Source organism: Hemitrygon akajei, chromosome 12 (genome assembly GCF_048418815.1).
Source record: "Hemitrygon akajei chromosome 12, sHemAka1.3, whole genome shotgun sequence".
NCBI lineage: Eukaryota > Metazoa > Chordata > Chondrichthyes > Myliobatiformes > Dasyatidae > Hemitrygon > Hemitrygon akajei.
The window spans coordinates 88,824,809-88,846,869 of record NC_133135.1 but is presented as its reverse complement, the minus strand read 5'-3'; the positions used below and the strand labels follow the sequence as shown (position 1 = coordinate 88,846,869).

The following is a 22,061-nucleotide window of genomic DNA, read 5'->3' as shown; positions in this document are numbered from 1 at the left end:
AATACGGGCTAACAATCAACCCGGCCAAATGCCAGTTCGGGCTCGACACCATCGACTTCCTGGGCCACAGGATTACTAAAGACGGGACAACCCCTCTGCCCGCTAAGGTAGACGCAGTCCGCCATTTTCCCCGACCCACCACAATCAAAGGCCTTCAGGAATTCGTGGGTATGGTAAATTTCTACCACCGCTTCCTCCCTTCAGCTGCCCGAATCATGCACCCACTGTTCGCCCTGATGTCGGGTCTGGGCAAGGATGTTACCTAGGATGAGGAGTCCGCCGCCGCTTTCATTAAAACGAAAGAAGCCTTGGCAAACGCTGCGATGCTAGTGCACCCCAGAATGGACATCCCTACCGCCCTCACAGTGGACGCATCCAACACGGCAGTCGGTGGGGTACTGGAGCAACTCATCGCGGGTCGCTGGCAACCACTGGCGTTTTTCAGCAAACACCTGCGACCACCTGAGCTCAAATACAGTGCTTTCGACCGGGAACTGTTGGCGCTATACCTGGCAATCCGGCATTTCAGGTACTTCTTAGAAGGTAGGCCCTTCACTGCGTTCACGGACCACAAGCCGCTTACCTTTACGTTCACAAAGGTGTCCGACCCCTGGTCGTCCCGCCAGCAGCGCCATCTGTCCTACATCTCTGAATACACGATGGATGTCTGGCACGTCTTGGGTAAGGACAATGTCGTGGCGGACGCGCTCTCTCGCCCTAACATTCATGCCCTTTCCCAAGGGGTAGACTTTGAGGCGCTGGCAGAGGCGCAGCAGGCAGACGAGGATATCCCTAGTTACAGAACCGCAGTCTCCGGTTTGCAGCTCCAGGACCTCCCCGTAGGCCCAGGTGAGAGGACCCTACTCTGTGACGTCACCACCGGCCAACCCCGTCCCGTTGTCCCGGCAAACTGGCGGCGCCGTGTTTTCGACTCCATTCATAACTTAGCGCACCCCTCCATCAGGACAACCGTCCGGATGGTCTCCAGCAGGTTCGTTTGGCACGGTCTCCGCAAGCAGGTCAGTGAATGGGCCAAAACGTGAATGCACTGCCAGACGGCCAAGGTGCAGCGGTACACCAAAGCCCTGCCGCAGCAGTTCCACCCACCCACCGGCATTTCGACCACATTCATGTGGATATCGTGGGCCCCTTACCAGTGTCGCGCGGAGCGAGGCACCTCCTGACTATTGTGGACCGGTTCACCAGATGGCCAGAGGCGATCCTGCTCACCGACACCACCTCTGAATCTTGCGCCCGGGCACTGATCACCACCTGGGTGTCCCGCTTTGGTGTACCGGCCCACATTACCTCCGACAGAGGCGCCCAGTTCACCTCCAGCCTGTGGTCAGCTATGGCCAGCCTTTTGGGGACACAGCTGCACCGCACAACTGCCTACCACCCACAGTTGAGCGGCCTGGTGGAGCGTTTCCACCGTCACCTAAAGTCGGTTCTCATGGCCCGCCTGCGAGGAGCTAACTGGGTGGACGAGCTTCCCTGGGTCCTACTCGGCATCCGCACGGCGCCCAAAGACAATCTACACACCTCGTCGGCCGAGTTGATGTACGGCGCACCCCGGTCATCCCCGGGGAGTTCATACCAGCCCCAAGGGGGCACGACGAAGAACCCGCAGCAGTCCTGGGCAGACTACGCGAGAGGCTCGGCAACCTGGCCCCCATACCCACTTCGCAGCATGGGCAGAACCCGACCTGCATACCCAAAGACCTGCAGAACTGTAAGTTTGTGTTTGTATGAAGGGGCGGGCATTGGCCACCGCTGCAACGGCCCTACGAGGGGCCGCTTACGATGCTCAGGAACAACGGGTCCACGTTCGTGCTGGACGTTGGGGGGAGAGAGGAGGTTTTCACAGTGGACCGCCTCAAACCATGTGGACGTGGCGCAACTGGTCGAGTTCCTGGCACCGCGGCGCAGGGGCCGACCTCCCCAACAGGGTCCGGCCCAGACTGTGGACATTGGGGGGGTGTATCGCCGGTTCTGGGGCGGGGGTGTTATGTGGCGACCCACTTCCTAGTGCACTTGAACCAGCACTTGAACCAGCTCATAAATAGCCAGCGCACCGGCATAAAGGCCAGTCCCAAAAGGGCGCCAGGTCTGCTTCACCAACAAAGGGAAAAGCTCGCGCGGGACTGTGAGTACGTGCCTCCTACAGCATCCGTGCCCGGCGAGGGCGGGATCAGGGAGGCTTTAAAGCGAAGCTGCGAAGTTCGAATAAAATCTTCTTTAACTGCAGTTTACCGACTCCGTGTCGTTACTTTAGCGCTGCGTGTAGCACACCGCTACAGCTCCTCAATTATGAGGCTGTTTCCACCATAGGAAACATCCTGTCCACATCCACCTTATCTTGTCCTTTCAACATTTGGTAGATTTCAATGAGATCCCGTGCCCTTGCATTCTTCTAAATTCCAGTGAGTACAGGCCCAAGGCTGCCAAATGCTCTTCATATGTTAAGGCCTTCATTCCCGGAATCATCCTGGTTAACCTCCTCTGGATTCTCTCCAATGACAACACATCCTTTCTGAGATAAGGGGCCCAAAACTGTTGACAGTTTTCCGTGCAGCCTGACTAGTGTCTTATAAAGCCTCAGCATTATTTCCTTGCTTTTATATTCTATTCCCCTTGAAATAAAAATGCCAACATTGAACTTGCCTTCCTTACCATAGACTCAACCTGTAAATTAACTTTCTGGGAGCCTTGCATGAAGACTCCCAAGTCCCACTGCACCTCTGATGTTTGAATCTTCTCCCCATTTAGTTAATAGCCTGCACTGTTGTTCCTTCTACCAAAATGCATTATCATACATTTCGAAACACTGTATTCCATCTGCCACTTTTTTGCCCATTCTTTCAATTTGTCTCTCCTGCTGCAATTGCATTGCTTCTTCAGCACTGCCTACCCTTCCACCTATCTTTGATGGCCACAAAGCCATCATTTCCATTATCTAAATCATTGACAATGTGAAAAGTAGTGGTCCCAATACTGACCCCTGAGGAACACCATGAGTCACCAGCAGCCAACCAGAAAAGGCCTCCTTTATTCCCACTGCTGTTTCCTGCCTGTTAGCCATTTCTCTATCCATGTCAGTATCTTTCTGGTAATGCCATAGGATCTTATTTTGTTAAACAGCCTCATGTGTGACACCTTATCAAATGCCTTCTGACAATCCAAGTAAATGATACCCACTACCTCTCCTTTGTCCACCCTACTTGTTACTTACTCAAAGAACTCTAACAGATTTGTCAAGCAAGATTTCCCTTTACAGAAAACATACTGACTTTGACTTATTTTAACATTAGTCTCCAAGTACACTGAAACCTCAGCTTTAATAATAGATTCCAACACTTTCACAGCCACTGAGGTTAGGCTAATTGGCCTATAATTTCCTTTCTTTTGTCTTCCTCCCTTCTTAAAGACAGGAGTGACATTTGTAATTTTCCAGTCCTTCGGGAGCATGCTAGAATCAACTGATTCTTGAAAGATCATGACTGATGCATCCGTTATCTCTTCTCAACCTCTCTCTGGACTCTGGGATGTAGTCCATTTGGTCCAGATGACCTATCTACCTTTCAGTTTGCCTAGCACTTTTTCCTTTGTAATAGCAATGCACTCATTCCTCCTCCCCTACACTCATGGACCTCTGACACACTGCTAGTGTCTTCCACGGTCAGACTGATGCAAAGTACCCATTAAGTTCATCTGCATTTCTTTGTCCCCCAGTACTTCCTCACCAGCATCATTTTCCAGTGGTCCAATACTAACTCTCACCTCCCTTTTACTCTTTATATTACTGAGAAGACTTTTAGTATCCTGCTTTATAGTATTGGTTAGTTTGCCCTCATATTTCATCTTTTCCCTTCTTATACCTTTTTTTGTTGCATTTTGTTGGATTTTAAAAACTTTTCAATCATCCAACTTCCCACTCTCTTTTGCTACTTTATATGCCCGTTCCTTGGCTTTCATGCTGTCCTTAACTCCCCTTGTTAGCCATGCCATTGCCTAGCCCTGCCATTTGAGAACAACTTCTTCTGTGGGACATATCTATCCTGCACCTTGTGAACTACTCCCAGAAACTTCAGCCATCTCTTCTCTGTCGTCATCCCCACCAGTATCCTCCTCCAATCCACCTGGGAAAGCTTCTCTCTCATGCCTCTGTAATTCCCTTTATTCCATTGTGATACTAATACATGTGACTTATGCTTCTCCCTCTCAAATTGTAAAATGAATTCAATCATATTATGATCACTGCCTCCTAAGGGTTCCTTCACATTAAGCTCAATAATAAGATCTGGGCTATTACACAGCACCCAATCTAAGATGGCCTTTCCCCATGTAGGCTCATGCACAAGCTGCTTTAAAAAGCCATCACATAAGAATTCAACAAATTCCCTCTCTTGCAATCAAATACCAACCTGATTTTCCCAGCCCCTTTGCTTATTGAAGTCCCCCATTGCCATTGTGTCATTACCCTTATTACATGTCTTTTCCAGCTCCCTTTGCAATTTTAACCCCACATCTTGGCTACTATTTGAAGGCCTATATATGATTTCATAATGGTTTTTTCATCCTTGTAGTTTCTTAACTTCACACACAAAGATTTAACATTATCTGACTGTATGTCACCTCTTTCTAAAGATGTAATTCCATCTCTTACCAACAGAGCCACACCACTGCCTATGCCTTCCTGTCTGTCCTTTTGATACGAAGTATATTCTTTGATGCTAAGCTCCCAACTATGACCTCCTTTCAGCTATGACTCAGTGATACCCAAAACGTCATACCGACCAATCTCTAATTGTGCCACAAATTCGTCCACCTTATTCCAAATACTACGCTCATTTAAATACAGCATCTTCAGTCCTGCGTTCTTCGCTCTTTTGAATTTTGTCTCTGTGGTACAATTTAATTCTTTGCTCTGTCTTTAATACGTAAAGTAGCAGCACTGGCTTGGTTTTCACCTTGCCCTTGTAGCATGCCCAGGCATAACCTGACATATTTTGTGTTGCAGGTATCATACACAGGAGGAAGTAAGTGCTTTAGCTGCTCATCTGTGGCAGAGAGAGATAAGTGGATGGAGAACCTTCGGAGAACTGTGCAACCAAACAAGGTAGTATGTTTTAGTAAAAATGTATTACTAAATGTATTAAAGTTGTTTGTTATACTTTTAAAGTAAAGAAGTTTGGCGACTGGATTATCAAATCTAGCTGTTAAAAATGTGCACTTTATGCAATCCAATAGACAGTATTAAGATTATTACTAAGAGCAAGTGAATGTCAGGGCAGTTTGCTTTTATCTAGTCTTGTTATCTGTAAATGACAATGACATGCTTTTAAATCATTCTGCATTAATGAGGAACTAGCTCCGAGGGTGGGCTGGATATCCTGCAAAGCTGTGATCACTTCTTAAACCAAGGGATCCCTTCTTGACCCTTCATCAAGGGTCTCTCAGGAAAAAGAAAACAAGAGTTATTGAGGTAATTAATACTGTACGTAGGTAGTACAGTGGCGAAGCAGTTAACGTAATGCTATGACAGCACCAGTGATCCAGGTTCAATACCACTGCTGTCTGTAAGGAGCTTGCATGTTCTCCCTGTGACCTTCAGGTGCTCCTTGTTTTCTCCCCCATTCCAAAAACATACAGGTTAGAGTTGGTCAATTGTGGGCATGCTGTGCTGGTGTGGAATAATGGCGACGCTTGCAGTCTACTCCCAGCACATCCTCAATCAGTGTTGGTCATTGACGCAAACAGCACATTTCACTGTATGTTTCAATGTTTGGATGTATATGTGATATGTAAAGCTACATTTTAATCTTTTACTCCAGGAATTGCTCAAATCAGATCAATGTCATGATTTTATTGAGCAGCACATGAGTAATCTACTTGTTTACACACTCATCAGGGCCCAGTAGCTCACCTCTGAAGTTTGTTCCTTGAAGCACATGTGCTGCAGGGTGCTTTGCATATGTGTGCCATTCATCTTAACTTAGCAATGGGATAAGAGATCCCAACGCTCATTTCAACGTTCAAAGTAAATTTGTTATCAAAGTACATATATGTCACATTTCAGTCACTATCCACTACCCTGAGATTTATTTTCTATTCTTGTCCTCAAGCAAGCTGACCATTCCAAAACTATTATTTGAATTAAACTTTGCGCCAAGTGTTCGTCTTGTGCTTTATTTCAGCTTCCCAGATTTTCAACCTGTTTCCTGCAGCATATAACATTCGTTTTTCTCAGCTTCAGTATCTTTTTGGCCTGCAATGACACAATATCTTACAAAACTTAACATGCAAGAGGATGTTTTGTATTTCAGAAGTTTGAGGATATGACAGTTTCAATTGATAGCATCAATGGGTGATTGCTACTCTAAAGAAGAGATCAGATGTTGCAGAGTAGAGGAGCGGACCTATTAAAGTGGCCACAGGAGTGGAACCCGATGTGGTCTTTTGCTGCTACAGCCCATCCACTTCAGTGTTCAATGTGTTGTACTTCAGAGATGCTCGCCTACACACTATTGTTGTGGCACATGGTTATTTAAGTTAGTCTCACCTTTTGTCATCTTGAACCAGTCTGGTAATTCTCCTCAAGGTGTTTTCACCCACAGAACTGCCACTCACTGGGTGTTTTGGTGGGGGGGGGGGGGGGGGTTTGCTCCAATTTTTGTAAACTCTAAATTTTTGAGAAACTCAAACCACTCCATTGTGAACCAACAATCGTTCTACTGTCCAAGTCAGTTAGATCACATTTCTTCTCCATTCTGATGTTTGCTTGACCATGTCTGCATACTTTTATGCATTGAGTTGCTGCCACGTGATTGGCTGATTAAATATTTGTATTAATGAGCAGGTGTACAGATGTACCTAATAAAGTGGCCACTGAGTGTAGCTGCGTGTTCATCCAGCATTTACTATTTCCTGACACTGGTGTCCAGTCAAATTGGATGCGTTTTTCAATTGAGTCAGTACATTGCATATAAAGTAATAAAGTAATGCTGACTCTAGCAGTAAGTCACTTTGAATTATCACTTGAAACCTGCCCTAAACCTCATCAATTCATTGGGTCAGTTTTATTCTGCACTGCAGTTAGGTAATAAGGCTTATCTCATCTTGTTTTTGGATTCAGATTACAATAAGGGTGCTGTAAAAGACTTCTGAGTAATGTTACTAACATCGTTCATCATGTGCAATGGACAGTGCTGTCATACTTAGCAAGTCTTGGCAGATTCAGTGTTCTCAAGGATGTTAATGCTATGCTGATCTTTCTGAACAGAAATAAGCATTTGGAAGGGCCATTATTATTGAACTGCAATGCTCATAACTTCAATTAACCACATTTACAAAGTTCTGTGTATATTCTTCATGATGTGAAAGATGCAGAATGTAATTATGTGCATGCTCATAAGGTCTGAACAATCAGGTCAGTCTTGCTGATTTAATCTGCAACTTTCTGCTCCTAACAGTAATGCTGTTATTCACCTCTCAGCCTTATATAATGCTGTTAGGACTCTGCCTTCTGTCTCCAAGGACTGTAAAACCTGGAAACGGTGGGTGCACTCCAATTTTGACAGTGTTCATATCCGTGTCTGACTCTGTGCTTTTATATTTGTGCGCAGTTCACCGTCACATTCTGTTCTTCTTTCAGGTCTTTTCATTGCTGCTTGCCAGCAGCTCAAATGCTGGTGTGTTCTTCAGATAAATAATAATATGATGTACAGCTTTTGTGGTGTTGTGGGACTGCATGAGGCAAGCATTGCTTTCACATGAGCAGGGCTTTTCCAAAACTGCAGCACATTACAGTGTGCTCACCCGTGTGTACGTGGCATCGCTCTATCCACAACCTTGTTCGTACTGTCAGTCTTGTGAGTAAACTGAATCGGCCCACAAGTCACTCACGTGGCAATGTATGTGAACTATTAACCCAGTGCAATGTTTCATTCAATTTACCACTTGAAGGAATAGTCCTCCCTGCATTAGCCAGCTGCTTTCAAGTGCACCTGCTGCAAACTTCCACCTAATCAGAATTTGTGTCAATATTATCAATGGGGTGTGCTCAACCTGGTCTGGTTGCATTCTGGGATTGATCACGTATCTTCTCGCGCGTGTGTACTTGGTACTTTCTCGATCACGTTTTTCTGTTTTCCATTAGTGTTGATTGATTACTACACTCTTCCACCTGTGACTATTAATTTTCCTCCATTTCCATCTGCAGCTTTTTATGTTATCTCTAAGTGTATATTAATTTATGCATAGGATGCTTTCGGTACACAGGTCATCATATCTTTAAATATTCTCCTTTGCATTGATATTCTTTTTGAAAGCAGGCTAAATTACAGATTGCATTAATAACATGCGGATGAATGTTTTTTGCCTGCTTTCTGTTTTACTTCATGAAAAATAATAATTTGTCGTGATTATAGTTTGAGCATTTCAAAAGTATTTTGGAAATATAACAAAACATAACACCAAGCAAAATCACACAAGAAGTTCTGATTATGGGGTTTACTGATGCTCTGTGTTATATATTTTCAAATATTCTATTCTCAATCGGACATCCTTGAAGCAATGGTAAATTACTTTTGCAAGTGCAAAATCCTTGACTCAACCTCTCAGATCAATTATATGGGCATACCAAAGAGGGCTGGTGGTTATCATGCTGTAATGACTGTGCTCGGGAATGTGTATAGGATTGACACTCATTCAGTTTGGTTCCGTCAAATTGTGGGTCTTCAGCTCAGTTTAGCTACAGCCCTACACCTGCTACTGTATCACAGCATCTGTGGAGGGAAATCGGTTTCTCCTCATCATATGCTGGAAGGCTACTAGTCAACCACACAGTGCAGTAGCTCTAACTCCATGGCTTATAAAGATACCTATGTTCATCTCTCATCGGAAGATTTTTATTTAAAACTATCTGTAAAATTAGAATTTTAATCAGTTAATGATTCAGACAACAGAGCATCAAGTGGACCCTTATTAAAAGTGCATTTTGACCATTGGAAGTACCCAAAAATTCATGCTGTTAATCCCCAGTTGTCACTTCTCAAGATTTTTTATCAGAAGACAACTTGATTTGATAATGCCAGATAAGCCATATAAAGTACTGGTAAAGTTAATCATTACATTTTTACAAATTTACCAGAAGTTTGGATGAGTACATGATAGGAAAGTTTCAGAGGGATTTGGGCAAACTGTGGGCTTGCTTAGGTGGGTGCCTTGGTCAGAATGGATGAGTTGTGCCAAAGGGCTGTTTCTCTGCTGTATGACACTGTAATTCTGTGAGGAGAGGTCTGTATGACACGATAATTCTGTGAGGAGAGGTTGACAAGATGGTCTACTTTGAAGGTCAGTTTCCAGCTCTGTTATTGGGAATTATTGTTATTGTCACTGTTTACTCTTTAACTTCTGCTGCAAATGCACCTTGTTAATTTATTTGTGGTAATATTACCTTATGTGTTGCGTGCGTAAGTTATATGTGCTATGTTGTGCACCTTGGTCCGGAGGAATGTTGTTTCGTTTGGTGATATACATGTGAATGAATGAATCACAATGAACTTAGCTTCAATTTGGAATTGACTTGAAAAGCCTTCAAACAAGTCCTAGTTTATCATGTATTATAAAAACGTATTATTAGGAAATTAGAGGGGAATGTAAATCATGCTGGGATCAAATATCCAGCCTTTCAGTTCTACCGATCATCACCATCATCATTATCAATTACAAAAAACGGCATGCTTTGAACTCAGTAACCTGGATAGGTTTTTTGTGCATATGAAAAATAATCAAGAAATGATTGGACTAAGAAATATTGATAGATGCATTGCTTTATGTTTGCAGGACAACTGTCGCCGTGCAGAAAATATACTCCGGCTCTGGATTATTGAAGCAAAAGATTTAGCCCCTAAAAAGAGGTACTTCTGTGAACTGTGCCTGGATGACACACTTTATGCACGAACTACTAGTAAAATAAAAGCAGATAACCTTTTTTGGGGTGAGCACTTTGAATTTTACACTTTGCCAATGGTCAGGAATATTACTGTGCATATTTACAAGGATATGGACAAGAAGAAAAAGAAAGATAAGAATAATTATGTGGGATTAATCAATATTCCAATCACTAGTGTCACTGGACGACAGTTCATAGAGAAATGGTACCCTGTCAGCACACCAAACTCAAACAAGGGCAAAGGAGGAAGCCCTTGTATCCGCATTAAATGCCGCTATCAGACAATTGCCATTCTGCCTATGGAACTATATAAGGAGTTTGCAGAGTTTGTCACCAATAACTACACCATGTTGTGCTCTGTTCTGGAGCCAGTTATCAGTGTGAAGAACAAAGAAGAGATGGCCTGTGCACTTGTTCATATCCTGCAAAGTACTGGTCGTGCAAAGGTAGGCAAAACAATTACTACGGTAGCATTTGGACTGCCTTCTATCTCTTCTTGTGATAATAAGCTGAACCAGATAAAAATATTGACACATTATCAGCAAATTTAAACAATGAAATTGTTCTGTGTTTTTTTTTCCAACGTTTCAACTGTTTATTTCAGTCAATTTAAACTGCTGGGTCTTTCAGCGGAATCTTGTTCTATTCAAGCCCCATGAAGTAATTATTATTTTCTAGGTGGCTGCTAATTTGTCTGCATATTTGTCAATTGAAGCTCTTAAGTTTGGATGTTAAAAACCAGTAGAGTCATGGATTTTCCTGAGAGATGAATACATTGGTACAAATTTAGCTGATCTCCTGTGACTTCTTTCAGCTGATGGCACTTCTTTTATTTGGTTTAGAACTCTGATGCAATGAGACAACACAATGTGAAAACATATTGGCCTTCTACCATGATACCAAGCAAGGAAACAAACCATTCAGTGATTGCCGCCCAGTCAGCTGATGGTAACTGTTGAGACTCATTGATGAAGGATAGCTGGGGAGAATGGGGAAAATTCTTACACCATCTCCAGTTTGCTCTTCTGGGATTACATTGGAACCATTTCACTGGGATTTCCACTGAGAACCCATACCCATTCAAATCTTTATCAGTCTTCCTAAAGCAGAAAATATTCTATCATTCTATATCTTTCCAGATAGTAATTCTCACATTTCTTGCTGTTGAACATGACATAATTTAGCTTAAATTATTAAATATAATACTTGATGTGGCTTGAATCCATTATAGCTTAACCTTTTTATCAATGCTATTTTTGATCGACCAGTAAAATACATTCATTGATATTGCCTATATCTATTGCAGCAGTGTGTAAATCACAGATCTTGCAATGTCAAGCCTTTATCAAAATGGGCTGAATTGTCCACCCTGTCAGTTGTGTACATCCTGTTTCCCTCTCTTACCTCATCTCCATACCTGCCCATCACCTCCCTCGGGTGCCCCTCCCCCTTCCGTTTCTTACATGGTCTTCTATCCTCTTCTGTCAGATTGTCCCTTCTCTAGTCCTGTATCTCTTTCACCAATCAACTTCCCAGCTCTTTACTTCACCCCCTTCTCTCCTCCTAATTTGAACTATAACCTGCCACTTTGTACTTCTTCCTCCCCTCCCCACACCTTCTCCAGTCCTGAAGAAGGGTCTCTGCCCGAAACATCAACTGTTTATTCTTTTCCATAGATACGGCCTGACCTGCTGAGTTCCTCCAGCATTTTGTGTGTTTTACTTTGGGTTTCCAGCATCTGCAGATTTTCTTGTAGCTGTGTACATCGTTGGCATTCCTGCTTCCTGGGTCTTTGAACTTCTCATCTCTGGGCTTTTGCAAATTGTTGTCATCAAATGAAAATAAATACTGCTTCTCTGCAGCAGTGTCTTGTCTGTAGTTCAGTCACAGTCTTCTGAAGCTTAAACATTTGAAATAATTCCCACTGTGGCAATTTAGTCTGTTTTTGTTTTATGTTCTCTTTTTTATATTGGAGTGGTTTATTGTTTATTTGTTTCTTGGGATACTTATCACTAAGGCTGAGATTTCCAATATATTCTTGTTCAGTTTTAAATCTCTTCTGTTTCTCTCTGCACTTGTGGGAGAAAGGCATGCCAATCATTCACAATTGTTGCTACTGCTGTCTGCTGGAGAAAATTCTCATGAAAGCTCAGAAGATAAAGAACCTTTGCTAGAATAAGGTCACAGCTACTGTGTTTGTCATTATATTGAATGAACAATTACAATGGAAACTTTGTTGCAGTTCGTGTTTCAGAACTGTGCCCCAGGTCAGATAACTGTCAGGAGGCAATAATAGACCATGTGAACTCAGGCTATATCTCTGATTATTTAGTAACCTTTGTCTGCAAGAGCAACCTTCTGAGTTGCCGCATTGGCTCAGTGGGTTAATGATATTCTGTCTGCTCAACAGTCCTGAGACCTGGGGGCTGATCTACACTCTGGAATGTTGTACTGATGCTCTTTCAGGTGAAATGGTAAAGCAAGGCCCCTTCTACCACAAATATGGATGTAAAAGGTACCATGTCACAGTTTACAAGACCAGGGATTACCCACTCCCCTACTGCAGCTAATATTTGTCCCTCAACATCATAAAAACAAGTTATCTGATCATTTTCAGATTAATTTATTTGCCACATGTATGTCAAACTATACAGTGAAATGTGTCATTTGCCTTAACAACCAACATTCGGGCGCCGGCATAGTATGCTCACACTGTTTAGCAGAACACAACACAACACAACAGCAAACAAGCCCCTTTCCTCTCTTCCACCCACACACCCCTCCAAACCCAGGACAGACCGCTGAGCTTCCAGCAGAGTTGGGGACAGTAGCCCTCCATCTTTCCCCAGAGCACTTCACATTGATGTTCATGAGGTGTGCTAAAACTGGCTTTTGCATTTCTCATATCACAGTGTTATGACACTTCAAAGAAGATACTCTTTTAGATCTGAAATTCTTTCAAATTTTTTAGGATTGTGATAGGTACTATAAATATGCAAGTTCAGTATTGATGGAACAGTGCTGGAGAATCCTAAGTTTGGCTTTTGTCTCTTTGAGTGTGGCAGTGAATGAAAGAGATGTTAAATGATTAGCTGGAATACTCTTGTTTGCTGGTGTTATAACAGAAAACAGCATCCTGAAAAAGGCTGTTGGCCCGAAACATTGACTGTTTATTCATTTCCGTAGATCCTGACCTGTTGAGTTCCTCCAGCATTTTATGTGCGTACTTTGGATTTCCAGCATCTGCAAAATCTCTTGTGTTTATAAAACAGAGTAATTTTATGTTTCCCTAAAATTTCACACACATGTTTCAGTGTTTGCTTTATTGTGTGTTGAAAAGGATGAGATATGGGGGGAGGGGGAATAATTTGCCAATTGAAAACTGCTTGGCTTAGAGACATTGTCTTTGTCAGTTCACTAATTGTGGCACACTGATTTCGCTGAAAGATTATTGTCTGAAATTACAGCATCTCAGAGTTGCATATGGTGGCATATATGTGCCTTGATAATAAATCTACTTTGAACTTTGAACAAAATTACTGCATTTTCTGCAAATCTGCAGAAAAAAATGCTTCTTTTCTTGAATTGTAGAACCTTTAAGATGGAACTGTTGGAAAATGTGCTGTTTCTTTTTCCTAAAATTCTGTGCACTGTACTTGACAGGGCTTTTGATTTGACCATTCCATTTCATTCACTTTGGATTCTCACCCATTTCTTTGTGAGATTACTCCTGAATCCGCCTTTTGGCAAACCAGAAATTCAATGAGTTGTCATCTGCCATTTCCAACATTCAACCTCACAGCCTCCTCAGATGCATCTCCCACTCTCCTTTCTGCATTCATAAAGAAACATTCCCTTCCCGACGCATCTTGCTTCCCAGCCACATAAGATACAGTACTTGTTCTTTTGCGTCCTTCTGTTCCCACTAACCAAACATCTTTTACGGTAAAACAACAAAATTCTTCTGCAGTGATAAAATGTTTTGAGAGGTTGGTCATAACTAGACTGAATTCCTGCCTCAGCAAGGACCTGGACCCGTTGCAATTTGCCGATCACCACAATAGGTCAATAGCAGATGCAATCTCAAGGGCTCTTCACATGGCTTTAGACCACCTGGACAACACTACAGCTCAGCATTTAACATCATCATTCCCACAATCCTGATTGAGAAGTTGCAGAACCTGGGCCTCTGTACCTCCTTCTGCAATTGGACCTTGACTTCCTCACCGGAAGACCACAGTCTGTGCAGGTTGGTGATAACATCTCCTCCTCGCTCACGATCAATACTGGTGCACCTTGGGTGTGTGCTTAGCCCACTGCTCTACTCTCTATATACCATGACTATGTGGCTAGGCATAGCTCAAATACCGTCTATGAATTGCTGATGATACAACCATTGCTGGTAGAATCTCAGATGGTGACGAGAGGGCATACAGGAGTAAGATATGCCAACTAGTAGAGTGGTGTTGCAGCAACAACCTGGCACTCAACGTCAATAAGCCGAAAGAGCTGATTGTGGACTTCAGGAAGGGTAAGACGAAGGATCACATACCAATCCTCATAGAGGGATCAGAAGTGGAGAGAGTGAGCAGTTCAAGTTCCTTGGTGTCAAGATCTCTGAGGATCTAACCTGGTCCCAACGTATTGATGTAGTTATGAAGAAGGCAAGACAGCGGCTATACTTTATTAGGAGTTTGAAGAGATTTGGTATGTCAACAAGTACACGCAAAAACTTCTATAGGTGTAATGTGGAGAGCATTCTGACAGGCTACATCACTGTCAGGTATGGGGTGGGGGGGCTATGCACAAGACCGAAAGAGACTACAGAGGTTTGTAAATTTAGTCGGCTCCATCTTGGGTAGCGTACAAAGTACCCAGGACATCTTCAAGGAGCAGTGTCTCAGAAAGGCAGCTTTCATTATTAAGGACCTCCAGCACCCAGGGGATGCTCTTTGCTCACTGATACTATCACGTAGGAGGTACAGAAGCCTGAAGGCACACATTCAGTGATTCGGGAACAGCTTCTTCCCCTCTGCCATCCGATTCCTAAATGGACATTGAACCCTTGAACACCTTTCAACAATGTCAACAAATTTCACGACTCATGCCAGTGATAATAAACCTGATTCTGATTCTATGTTCAAATATGTATACAGTAGTTTCTTGTTGAAATTGTTACCAACTGAAGATTTGGTGATAACTTTGGAGGATCTTCCCTCAACTATCAGCCCTTACCTTCTCTCTCTTGATTTATCATTTAACTCTCATCCAATTACCACCCTGTTCACTGCCGTCATCTTTTTATTTAATTTCTCCTCTAATCTCCCCAATCACATATTTCCCTTCTGTTTCTGTACTTAAAACATGTTCATCTCCAATTTATTCCAATCCTGATAATCATCAATCCAAACTGAGTTTTGTTTTTCTCTCCAGATGTTGCTGATGTGCTGAATGTTCTGTTTAAAAAAGATGTCAGGTGATTTGACACATATTGCTTTATAACCTCCAGCCAGTAGTGACCTTTTATGCTGTGGACTCACGTCATTTGGTGTTAATACAGATGCTCTGTCTCTTCGTCCTTCCCCTTGGTTTTTTTCCTACAAGTTTTTTACTGTGTCATGTTGCATTAATAATCTAATACCTTGTTATGTTGTCTGAATAAAGATCATGCAAAAGGGAAAAATGTTTAAATCAGTCATAATGGTTTGAAGCAATTAGCGAGTGCAATGTTATAGATCTTTATTTTCTTGCTGGGATCAAGGTAATGGGAAATTGGGAGTTTAGTACTCAGAAGCTACTCCAGCGATTACTGACAAACACAAATTATTGGTGTCATTTTGATTAGATTATCTTTAACTTTTCTCATGTTTGGGTGGTGTCCTTACCAAGTAATTTGGAACCCTTGCCCAGATTCAGTGTTAGGAGATGCAAGATATCCAAAATAACCTGTTGATGAAGCTAATAATTGTCACAGTGCTGCAGCTGGTAGAGCTGCTGCCTCACTGTTCCAGTTCAGTCCTTACCTTGGTTCTGTGTATGTATGGAATCTGCACATTCTCTCTATGTTTGCATGGGTTTCTTCTGGTTTCCTCCACAAATGGGTTAATTCAGTGGTCCCCAACAACCGGGCCACCACTGGGTTAATTGACCACTGTAGATTACCTCTTATGTGTAGATGTGTGGTAATCGGAGAAAATTGATAAGAATACAAGGAGAGTACAGTGGCTTAGAGTAAAACTGGTGTCAGTATGAGTGCCTGGTGGTCTGCTTTCTCTCGGTTAGTTGAAGGACCTAATTCCATGTAGAATCTCACCATAATAATGTGACTGTAACCTATCTAACCCTACTTTAATGCAACTGGATGGTTTGAAAACTGATTCCTCTGAAGTATTACATTCAGATTTGCTTAAGTTCTCTCTTGCTAACATCTATTTTATTTGTTTAACTTTTTGTCTTTTTGTTTAATTAATGCTTTTGAGAAATGTGTATCTCACCACTCATGATTGATGTGTTGTTTATAGCGCAGCATTCTCAGGTTAGCAACTGAATTGGTGTTAATTTGACTGCACCACATTGTAAAACTCAGTCAAAGTGGTGCCTGATATGACAGTATCTGCAGTGGGACAGTGGGGAGGGCACTCCCTATCAATAGCGGGCAAGAGCCTGGTCATCAGGTGTGAGGTGCTCTCAGGGCTGCTGTACTTGGCACAGGTGTGGCCAATCCCCTGCTCCTTCAGCTCGGAAATCACCCGAGCCGTCTTCAGATTCGTCTGGAGATCCAAGATGGGGAGGGTCAGACGGACCACCATGCACAAGTCCCTGGACAAAGGGGGCAAAAACGTTCACAGTGTTGCCCTCACCCTGATGGCCAGCTTTGTGTGTGGCTGCATCAGGTTGTGTGTGGATCCCAGATATGTGGGCACCAAGTACCACTACGTGCCCAGGTTCTACCTGTCAGCTGGTCGTTGCCACTATACCTGTCCTTCGAAGAGAAGTTCCTTCGGGTCAACGCCTTTGACCACAGGGCCATTAGGCAGTGGTCAGCACGTAAGGACCTGCAGGCACTGCAGGAGAAGGACGTGATGGACATAGTGGTGTGGTTCCCTGAGCAGACTGTCCAGTTCATCTGGCAAAATGCCTCATTGCCAGACCTCACCAACAGGCACTAAGACCTCACCTGGCTGGCGCTGAGAGGGGCCCTCCCAGTCCGATCCCTCCTGTACGCCCGGAACGTCGTCCCCACACCCCTCTGCCCACGGGAGGACTGCAGTGAGGAGGAGTCGGTGACCCACCTCTTTGCACACTGTGGGTTCGCGGAGAAGGTGTGGAGGAGGATGGAAGGGACAGTGTCGAGGTTCATCCTGAGTAACAGAGGACTCTCTGATCTACGGGCTGTTCCCGGGGATGCACACGGAGACCAACATCCAGTGCTGCTGGCAGATCTTCAACTCGGTGAAAGATGCTCTTTGGTCAGCCCCAAACTTGATGGTCTTCCAACACATGGAGATGTCCGTGGGGGAATGCTGCCGACTGGCACATTCTCGGCTGCAGGAATACGTGCTGAGGGATGCACTCAAACTTGGTGCAGCCACCACAAGGGCCCGGTAGGGAAGGACCACAGTCTAGGGTTCTTCTCGCACGGGAGTTGAGGGTTAGTGGGGTGGGGTGTATACCCCTGAACAAGTGTATGTAAATATGAAGTAACACAGTGCCACCTGGGTAGCAAAAGGGTGGGAATATAAAGACTGTAATGGAAACATTTGTAAAGGACTGAGAGTCATTGAATGGTTTATTGTACCTAATTATATTTTTGAATAAAGTATATTTTGTTTAATAAAAAAATTACCCTGGACAGTCTGAAAGAGAAGGGAGATGGATGTTGATTGTGATTGCTTGGAACCACTTGATTTTTTTCTTCAGTAAGCCCTTCATGCTGTTGCTCAATCTTTATTATGTTTTGGTATTGTATGTATTATGCTCAGCTGCTTTAGAAACAGATATCATGTCATTTCTTCTTAACAGTCAAATTTTTGGATAATTTTATGTGTTGGAATGCACAGATAAGAGGATTTCAATATCAAATGTTCTTTCTTCATTGGCATAAACGTCAGAATCTCAATGTCTCAGAAATAGAAGTTTTTATATTGCTTCTCTTTCCCAGTAACTGCATTTAAAGAATTAACCTGAAGCTATACCATCTATAAAACAGAGTCACATTTGAATGCCCCTTGTTTGGCTCAGTGCCAACTCCTGTACACAGAAGGTAATGGAGAATGATCCACTCCCCTGTATTTCTGTTCACCTAGATATGCCTCATTTCCAGTCTCTATGCTTCCACAAATTGGTCTTAATCTCTTTAGATTGAAGCTCTGTGAGTGAGTGCTGATGTTAGTGAAGATTTCATTTTCTCAACACATTATAGAACTTCAGCTGTTACTCGTCATTGAGGCTTTTAATTCATTCTGCATTCAGGATTTCCTGACTGACTTGGTGATGTCTGAGGTAGATCGATGTGGGGAGCATGATGTTCTCCTCTTCAGGGAAAATACCTTAGCAACAAAAGCCATAGAAGAATATTTGAAGCTTGTTGGCCAGAAGTACCTCCATGATGCCTTAGGTAAGATACAATGATATATGAATATACTGGTCTGTCTTATGTTCACTGATGCTGCTGCTATCGCTCAGGTACCCTGGAAGAGTTTGGTATAGGAAAATACATACAAGTATATGAGGGAGGATGACAAACATTGTATTTCCCCCTCCTCTAAATATAAATAATAATGAACCAAATTTGACTGGATTTACCTGGGATATTATTCAATCTTTTTGCAGTATCAGGAAACTGTCTTCTTTCACAGAAGTGACAAAATCATGCCATGAGAAAAGTTTACATGAATGTACACTTGCTGGAGAAATCAGACTCAGAAGCAAGTGCTGGCCATGGTTGTCTCCAAGGTCAATTGATGACTTCAAATCTAGAGTTGATTTACACAAAACCATTGAAAGCATAAGGGTATAGGCCAAGACATATTCGCCACAGGAGGTACATGGCTGGTTCTGACACTGTGATACCCGGTGACAGTGTGCAGAATGATATTTGCTTCCTAAACTGGTTTCCAGTGGAGAGAGCCAACCAGGAACCTTTCCTGGAATCTGCTGCAATGCTTACAACACAAGCTAGTGGATGCTTTCCTCTTGTGAGAATATACATTCAAATAGGGAATGAAGGATGTACCGCACTCTTTATTTTTATATAATAGCTTCTAACCTGTCAAACCCTTAAATGCCATAAGACCACCACTAATTCTGCTGATTTCTAGAGAACAGTCTATTCAGTCTTATTTCAAAGGGCAACTTTACATCCCAGAATCTGTTGAATACCCTTCTGAAGCAAATACATCCTTCCTTGGTGAAGGAAACCAAAATTGTGACCTGGATAGTCTCCACAAGCCCTGTATGCATACAGCACCTCCTTACATTTTAACTCCTATCCTCTTGCAATGTAGCCTAGAATAAAAAGTACTTTCCAAATGATTGTGTTATTCTGAAAGAAGCATTCCCAAAGTTCTCAAATCTCAACATTTACTAAGTTCTCTTTGCATTTGTACCCTTGTAAGTAAGTTCACTATACTTCAGTTCAAGTATCATCTCCATGCCCAATCACTTAAATAGAACCATGGAACATTTACAGCACAGAACCATTTGGCCCTTCTTAGCTGTGCCAAACCATTTTTCTGCCTAGTCCCACTGACCTGCACCTGGGCCATATCCCTCCAAACCCCTCTCATCCATATACCTGTCCAAATTTTTCTTAAATGTCAAAAGTGAGCCCGCATTCACCACTTCATCTGGCAGCTCATTCCACACTCCCACCACTCTCTGCATGAAGAAACCCCCCACCCAATGTTCCCTTTAACCTTTTCCCCCTTCACCCTTAACCCATGACCTCTGGTTTTTTTCTCCCCTCGCCTCAGTGGAAAAAGCCTGCTTGCATTCACTCTATCTATACCCATCATAATTTTATACACCTCTATCAAATCACCCCTCATTCTCCTACGCTCCAGGGAATAAAGTCCTAACCTATTCAACCTTTCTCTGTAACTCAATTTCTCAAGTCCTGGCAACATCCTTGTAAACCTTCTCTGCACTCTTTCAACCTTATTAATATCCTTCCTGTAATTAGGTGACCAAAACTGCACACAATGCTCCAAATTCGGTTTCACCAATGTCTTATACAACCTCACCATTACATTCCAACTCTTATACTCAATACTTTGAATTATAAAGGCCAATGTACCAAAAGCTCTCTTTGCGACCCTATCTACCTGTGATGCCACTTTTAGGGAATTATGTATCTGTACTCCCAGATCCCTCTGTTCTACTGCACTCCTCAGTGCCCTACCATTTACCTTGTATGTTCTACCTTGGTTTGACCTTCCAAAGTGCAATACCTCACACTTGTCCACATTAAACTCCATCTGTCATTTTTCAGCCCATTCCTCCAACTGGTTCAAATCCCTCTGCAAGCTTTGAAAACCTTCCTCACTGTCCACTACACCTCCAATCTTTGTATCATCAGCAAATTTGCTGATCCAATTTGCCACATTATCATCCAGATCATTGATATAGATGACAAATAACAATGGACCCAGCACTGATCCCTGTGGAACACCACTAGTCACAGGCCTCCACTCTCTGGCTTCTGCCATTGGGCCAATGTCTAATCCAATTTACTACCTCTCCATGTATACCTAGCAACTGAATCTTCCTAACTAACCTCCCATGCGGGACCTTGTCAAAGGCCTTACTGAAGTCCATGTATACAACATCCACTGCCTTCCCTTCATCCACTTTCCTGGTAGCTTCCTCGAAAAACTCTAATAGATTGGTTAAACATGACCTACCACACACAAAGCCATGCTAACTTTTTCTAATAAGTCCCTGTCTATCCAAATACTTGTAGATCTTATCTCTTAGTATTCCTTCCAATAATTTACCTACTACCGATGTCAAACTTACCGACCTATAATTTCCCGGCTTACTTTTTGAGCCTTTTTTAAACAACGGAACTACATGAGCTATCCTCTAATCCTCCGGCACCTGACCTGTGGATATCGACATTTTAAATATTTCTGCCAGGGCCCCTGCAGTTTCAACACTAGTCTCCGTCAGGGTCCGAGGGAATACCCTGTCAGGTCCTGGGGAATTATCTACTCTGATTTGCCTCAAGACAGCAAGCACCTCCTCCTCTTTAATCTGTATAAGTTCCATGACCTCCCTACTTGTTTGCCTTGTTTCCATAGACTCCATTCCAGTTTCCTTAGTAAATACAGATGCAAAAAACCCATTTAATATCTCTCCCATTTCGTTTGGTTCCATACATAGCCGACCACTCTGATCTTCAAGAGGACCAATTTTATCCCTTACTATCCTTTTGCTCTTAACATGCCTGTAGAAGCTCTTAGGATTATCCTTCACCCTGACTGACAAAGCAACCTCATGTCTTCTTTTAGCCCTCCTGATTTCTTTCTTAAGTATTTTCTTACTCTTTTTATACATGTATACTCTCCCTATACATGTTATACATCTCTCTCTTCTTTATCAGAGTTCCAATATCCCTTGAGAACCAAGGTTCCTTATTCTCATTCATTTTGCCTTTAACCCTGACGGGAACATACAAACTCTGCACTCTCAAAATTTCTACTTTGAAGGCCTCCCACTTAGCAATCACATCCTTGCCAGAGAACAACCTGTCCCAATCTACACTTTTTAGATCCTTTCTCATTTCTTCAAATTTGGCCCTTTTCCAGTTTAGAACTTCAACCTGAGGACCAGATCTATCTTTATCCATGATCAAGTTGAAACTATGTTACGATCACTGGAACCAAAGTGTTCCCCTACACACACTTCCATCACCTGCCCTAACTCATTTCCTAATAGGAGATCTAATATTGCATCCTTCCTAGTTGGTACATCTATATATTGATTTAGAAAACTTTCCTGAACACATTTTACAAACTCTAACCCATCTAGACCTTTAACAGTATGGGAGTCCCAATCAATGTGTGGAAAATTAAAATCCCCTACAATCACAACTTTCTGTCTC

At 42.9% G+C, this 22,061-nt stretch overlaps 1 protein-coding gene across 11 annotated transcripts in view; it reads left to right on the top strand.

The window, feature by feature from the left end:
- The window catches only part of rasal2 (RAS protein activator like 2), a 421,164-nt gene that overhangs the window by 344,289 nt on the left and 54,814 nt on the right, over nucleotides 1-22,061 (top strand). For all 11 annotated transcript variants that reach the window (XM_073063632.1, XM_073063630.1, XM_073063629.1 and 8 more), the window contains 3 exons: nucleotides 5,021-5,119; nucleotides 9,847-10,401; nucleotides 18,428-18,572. In XM_073063632.1, coding sequence (XP_072919733.1) covers nucleotides 5,021-5,119; nucleotides 9,847-10,401; nucleotides 18,428-18,572 — 799 coding nt within the window. The remainder of the gene's footprint in view (nucleotides 1-5,020; nucleotides 5,120-9,846; nucleotides 10,402-18,427; nucleotides 18,573-22,061) is intronic.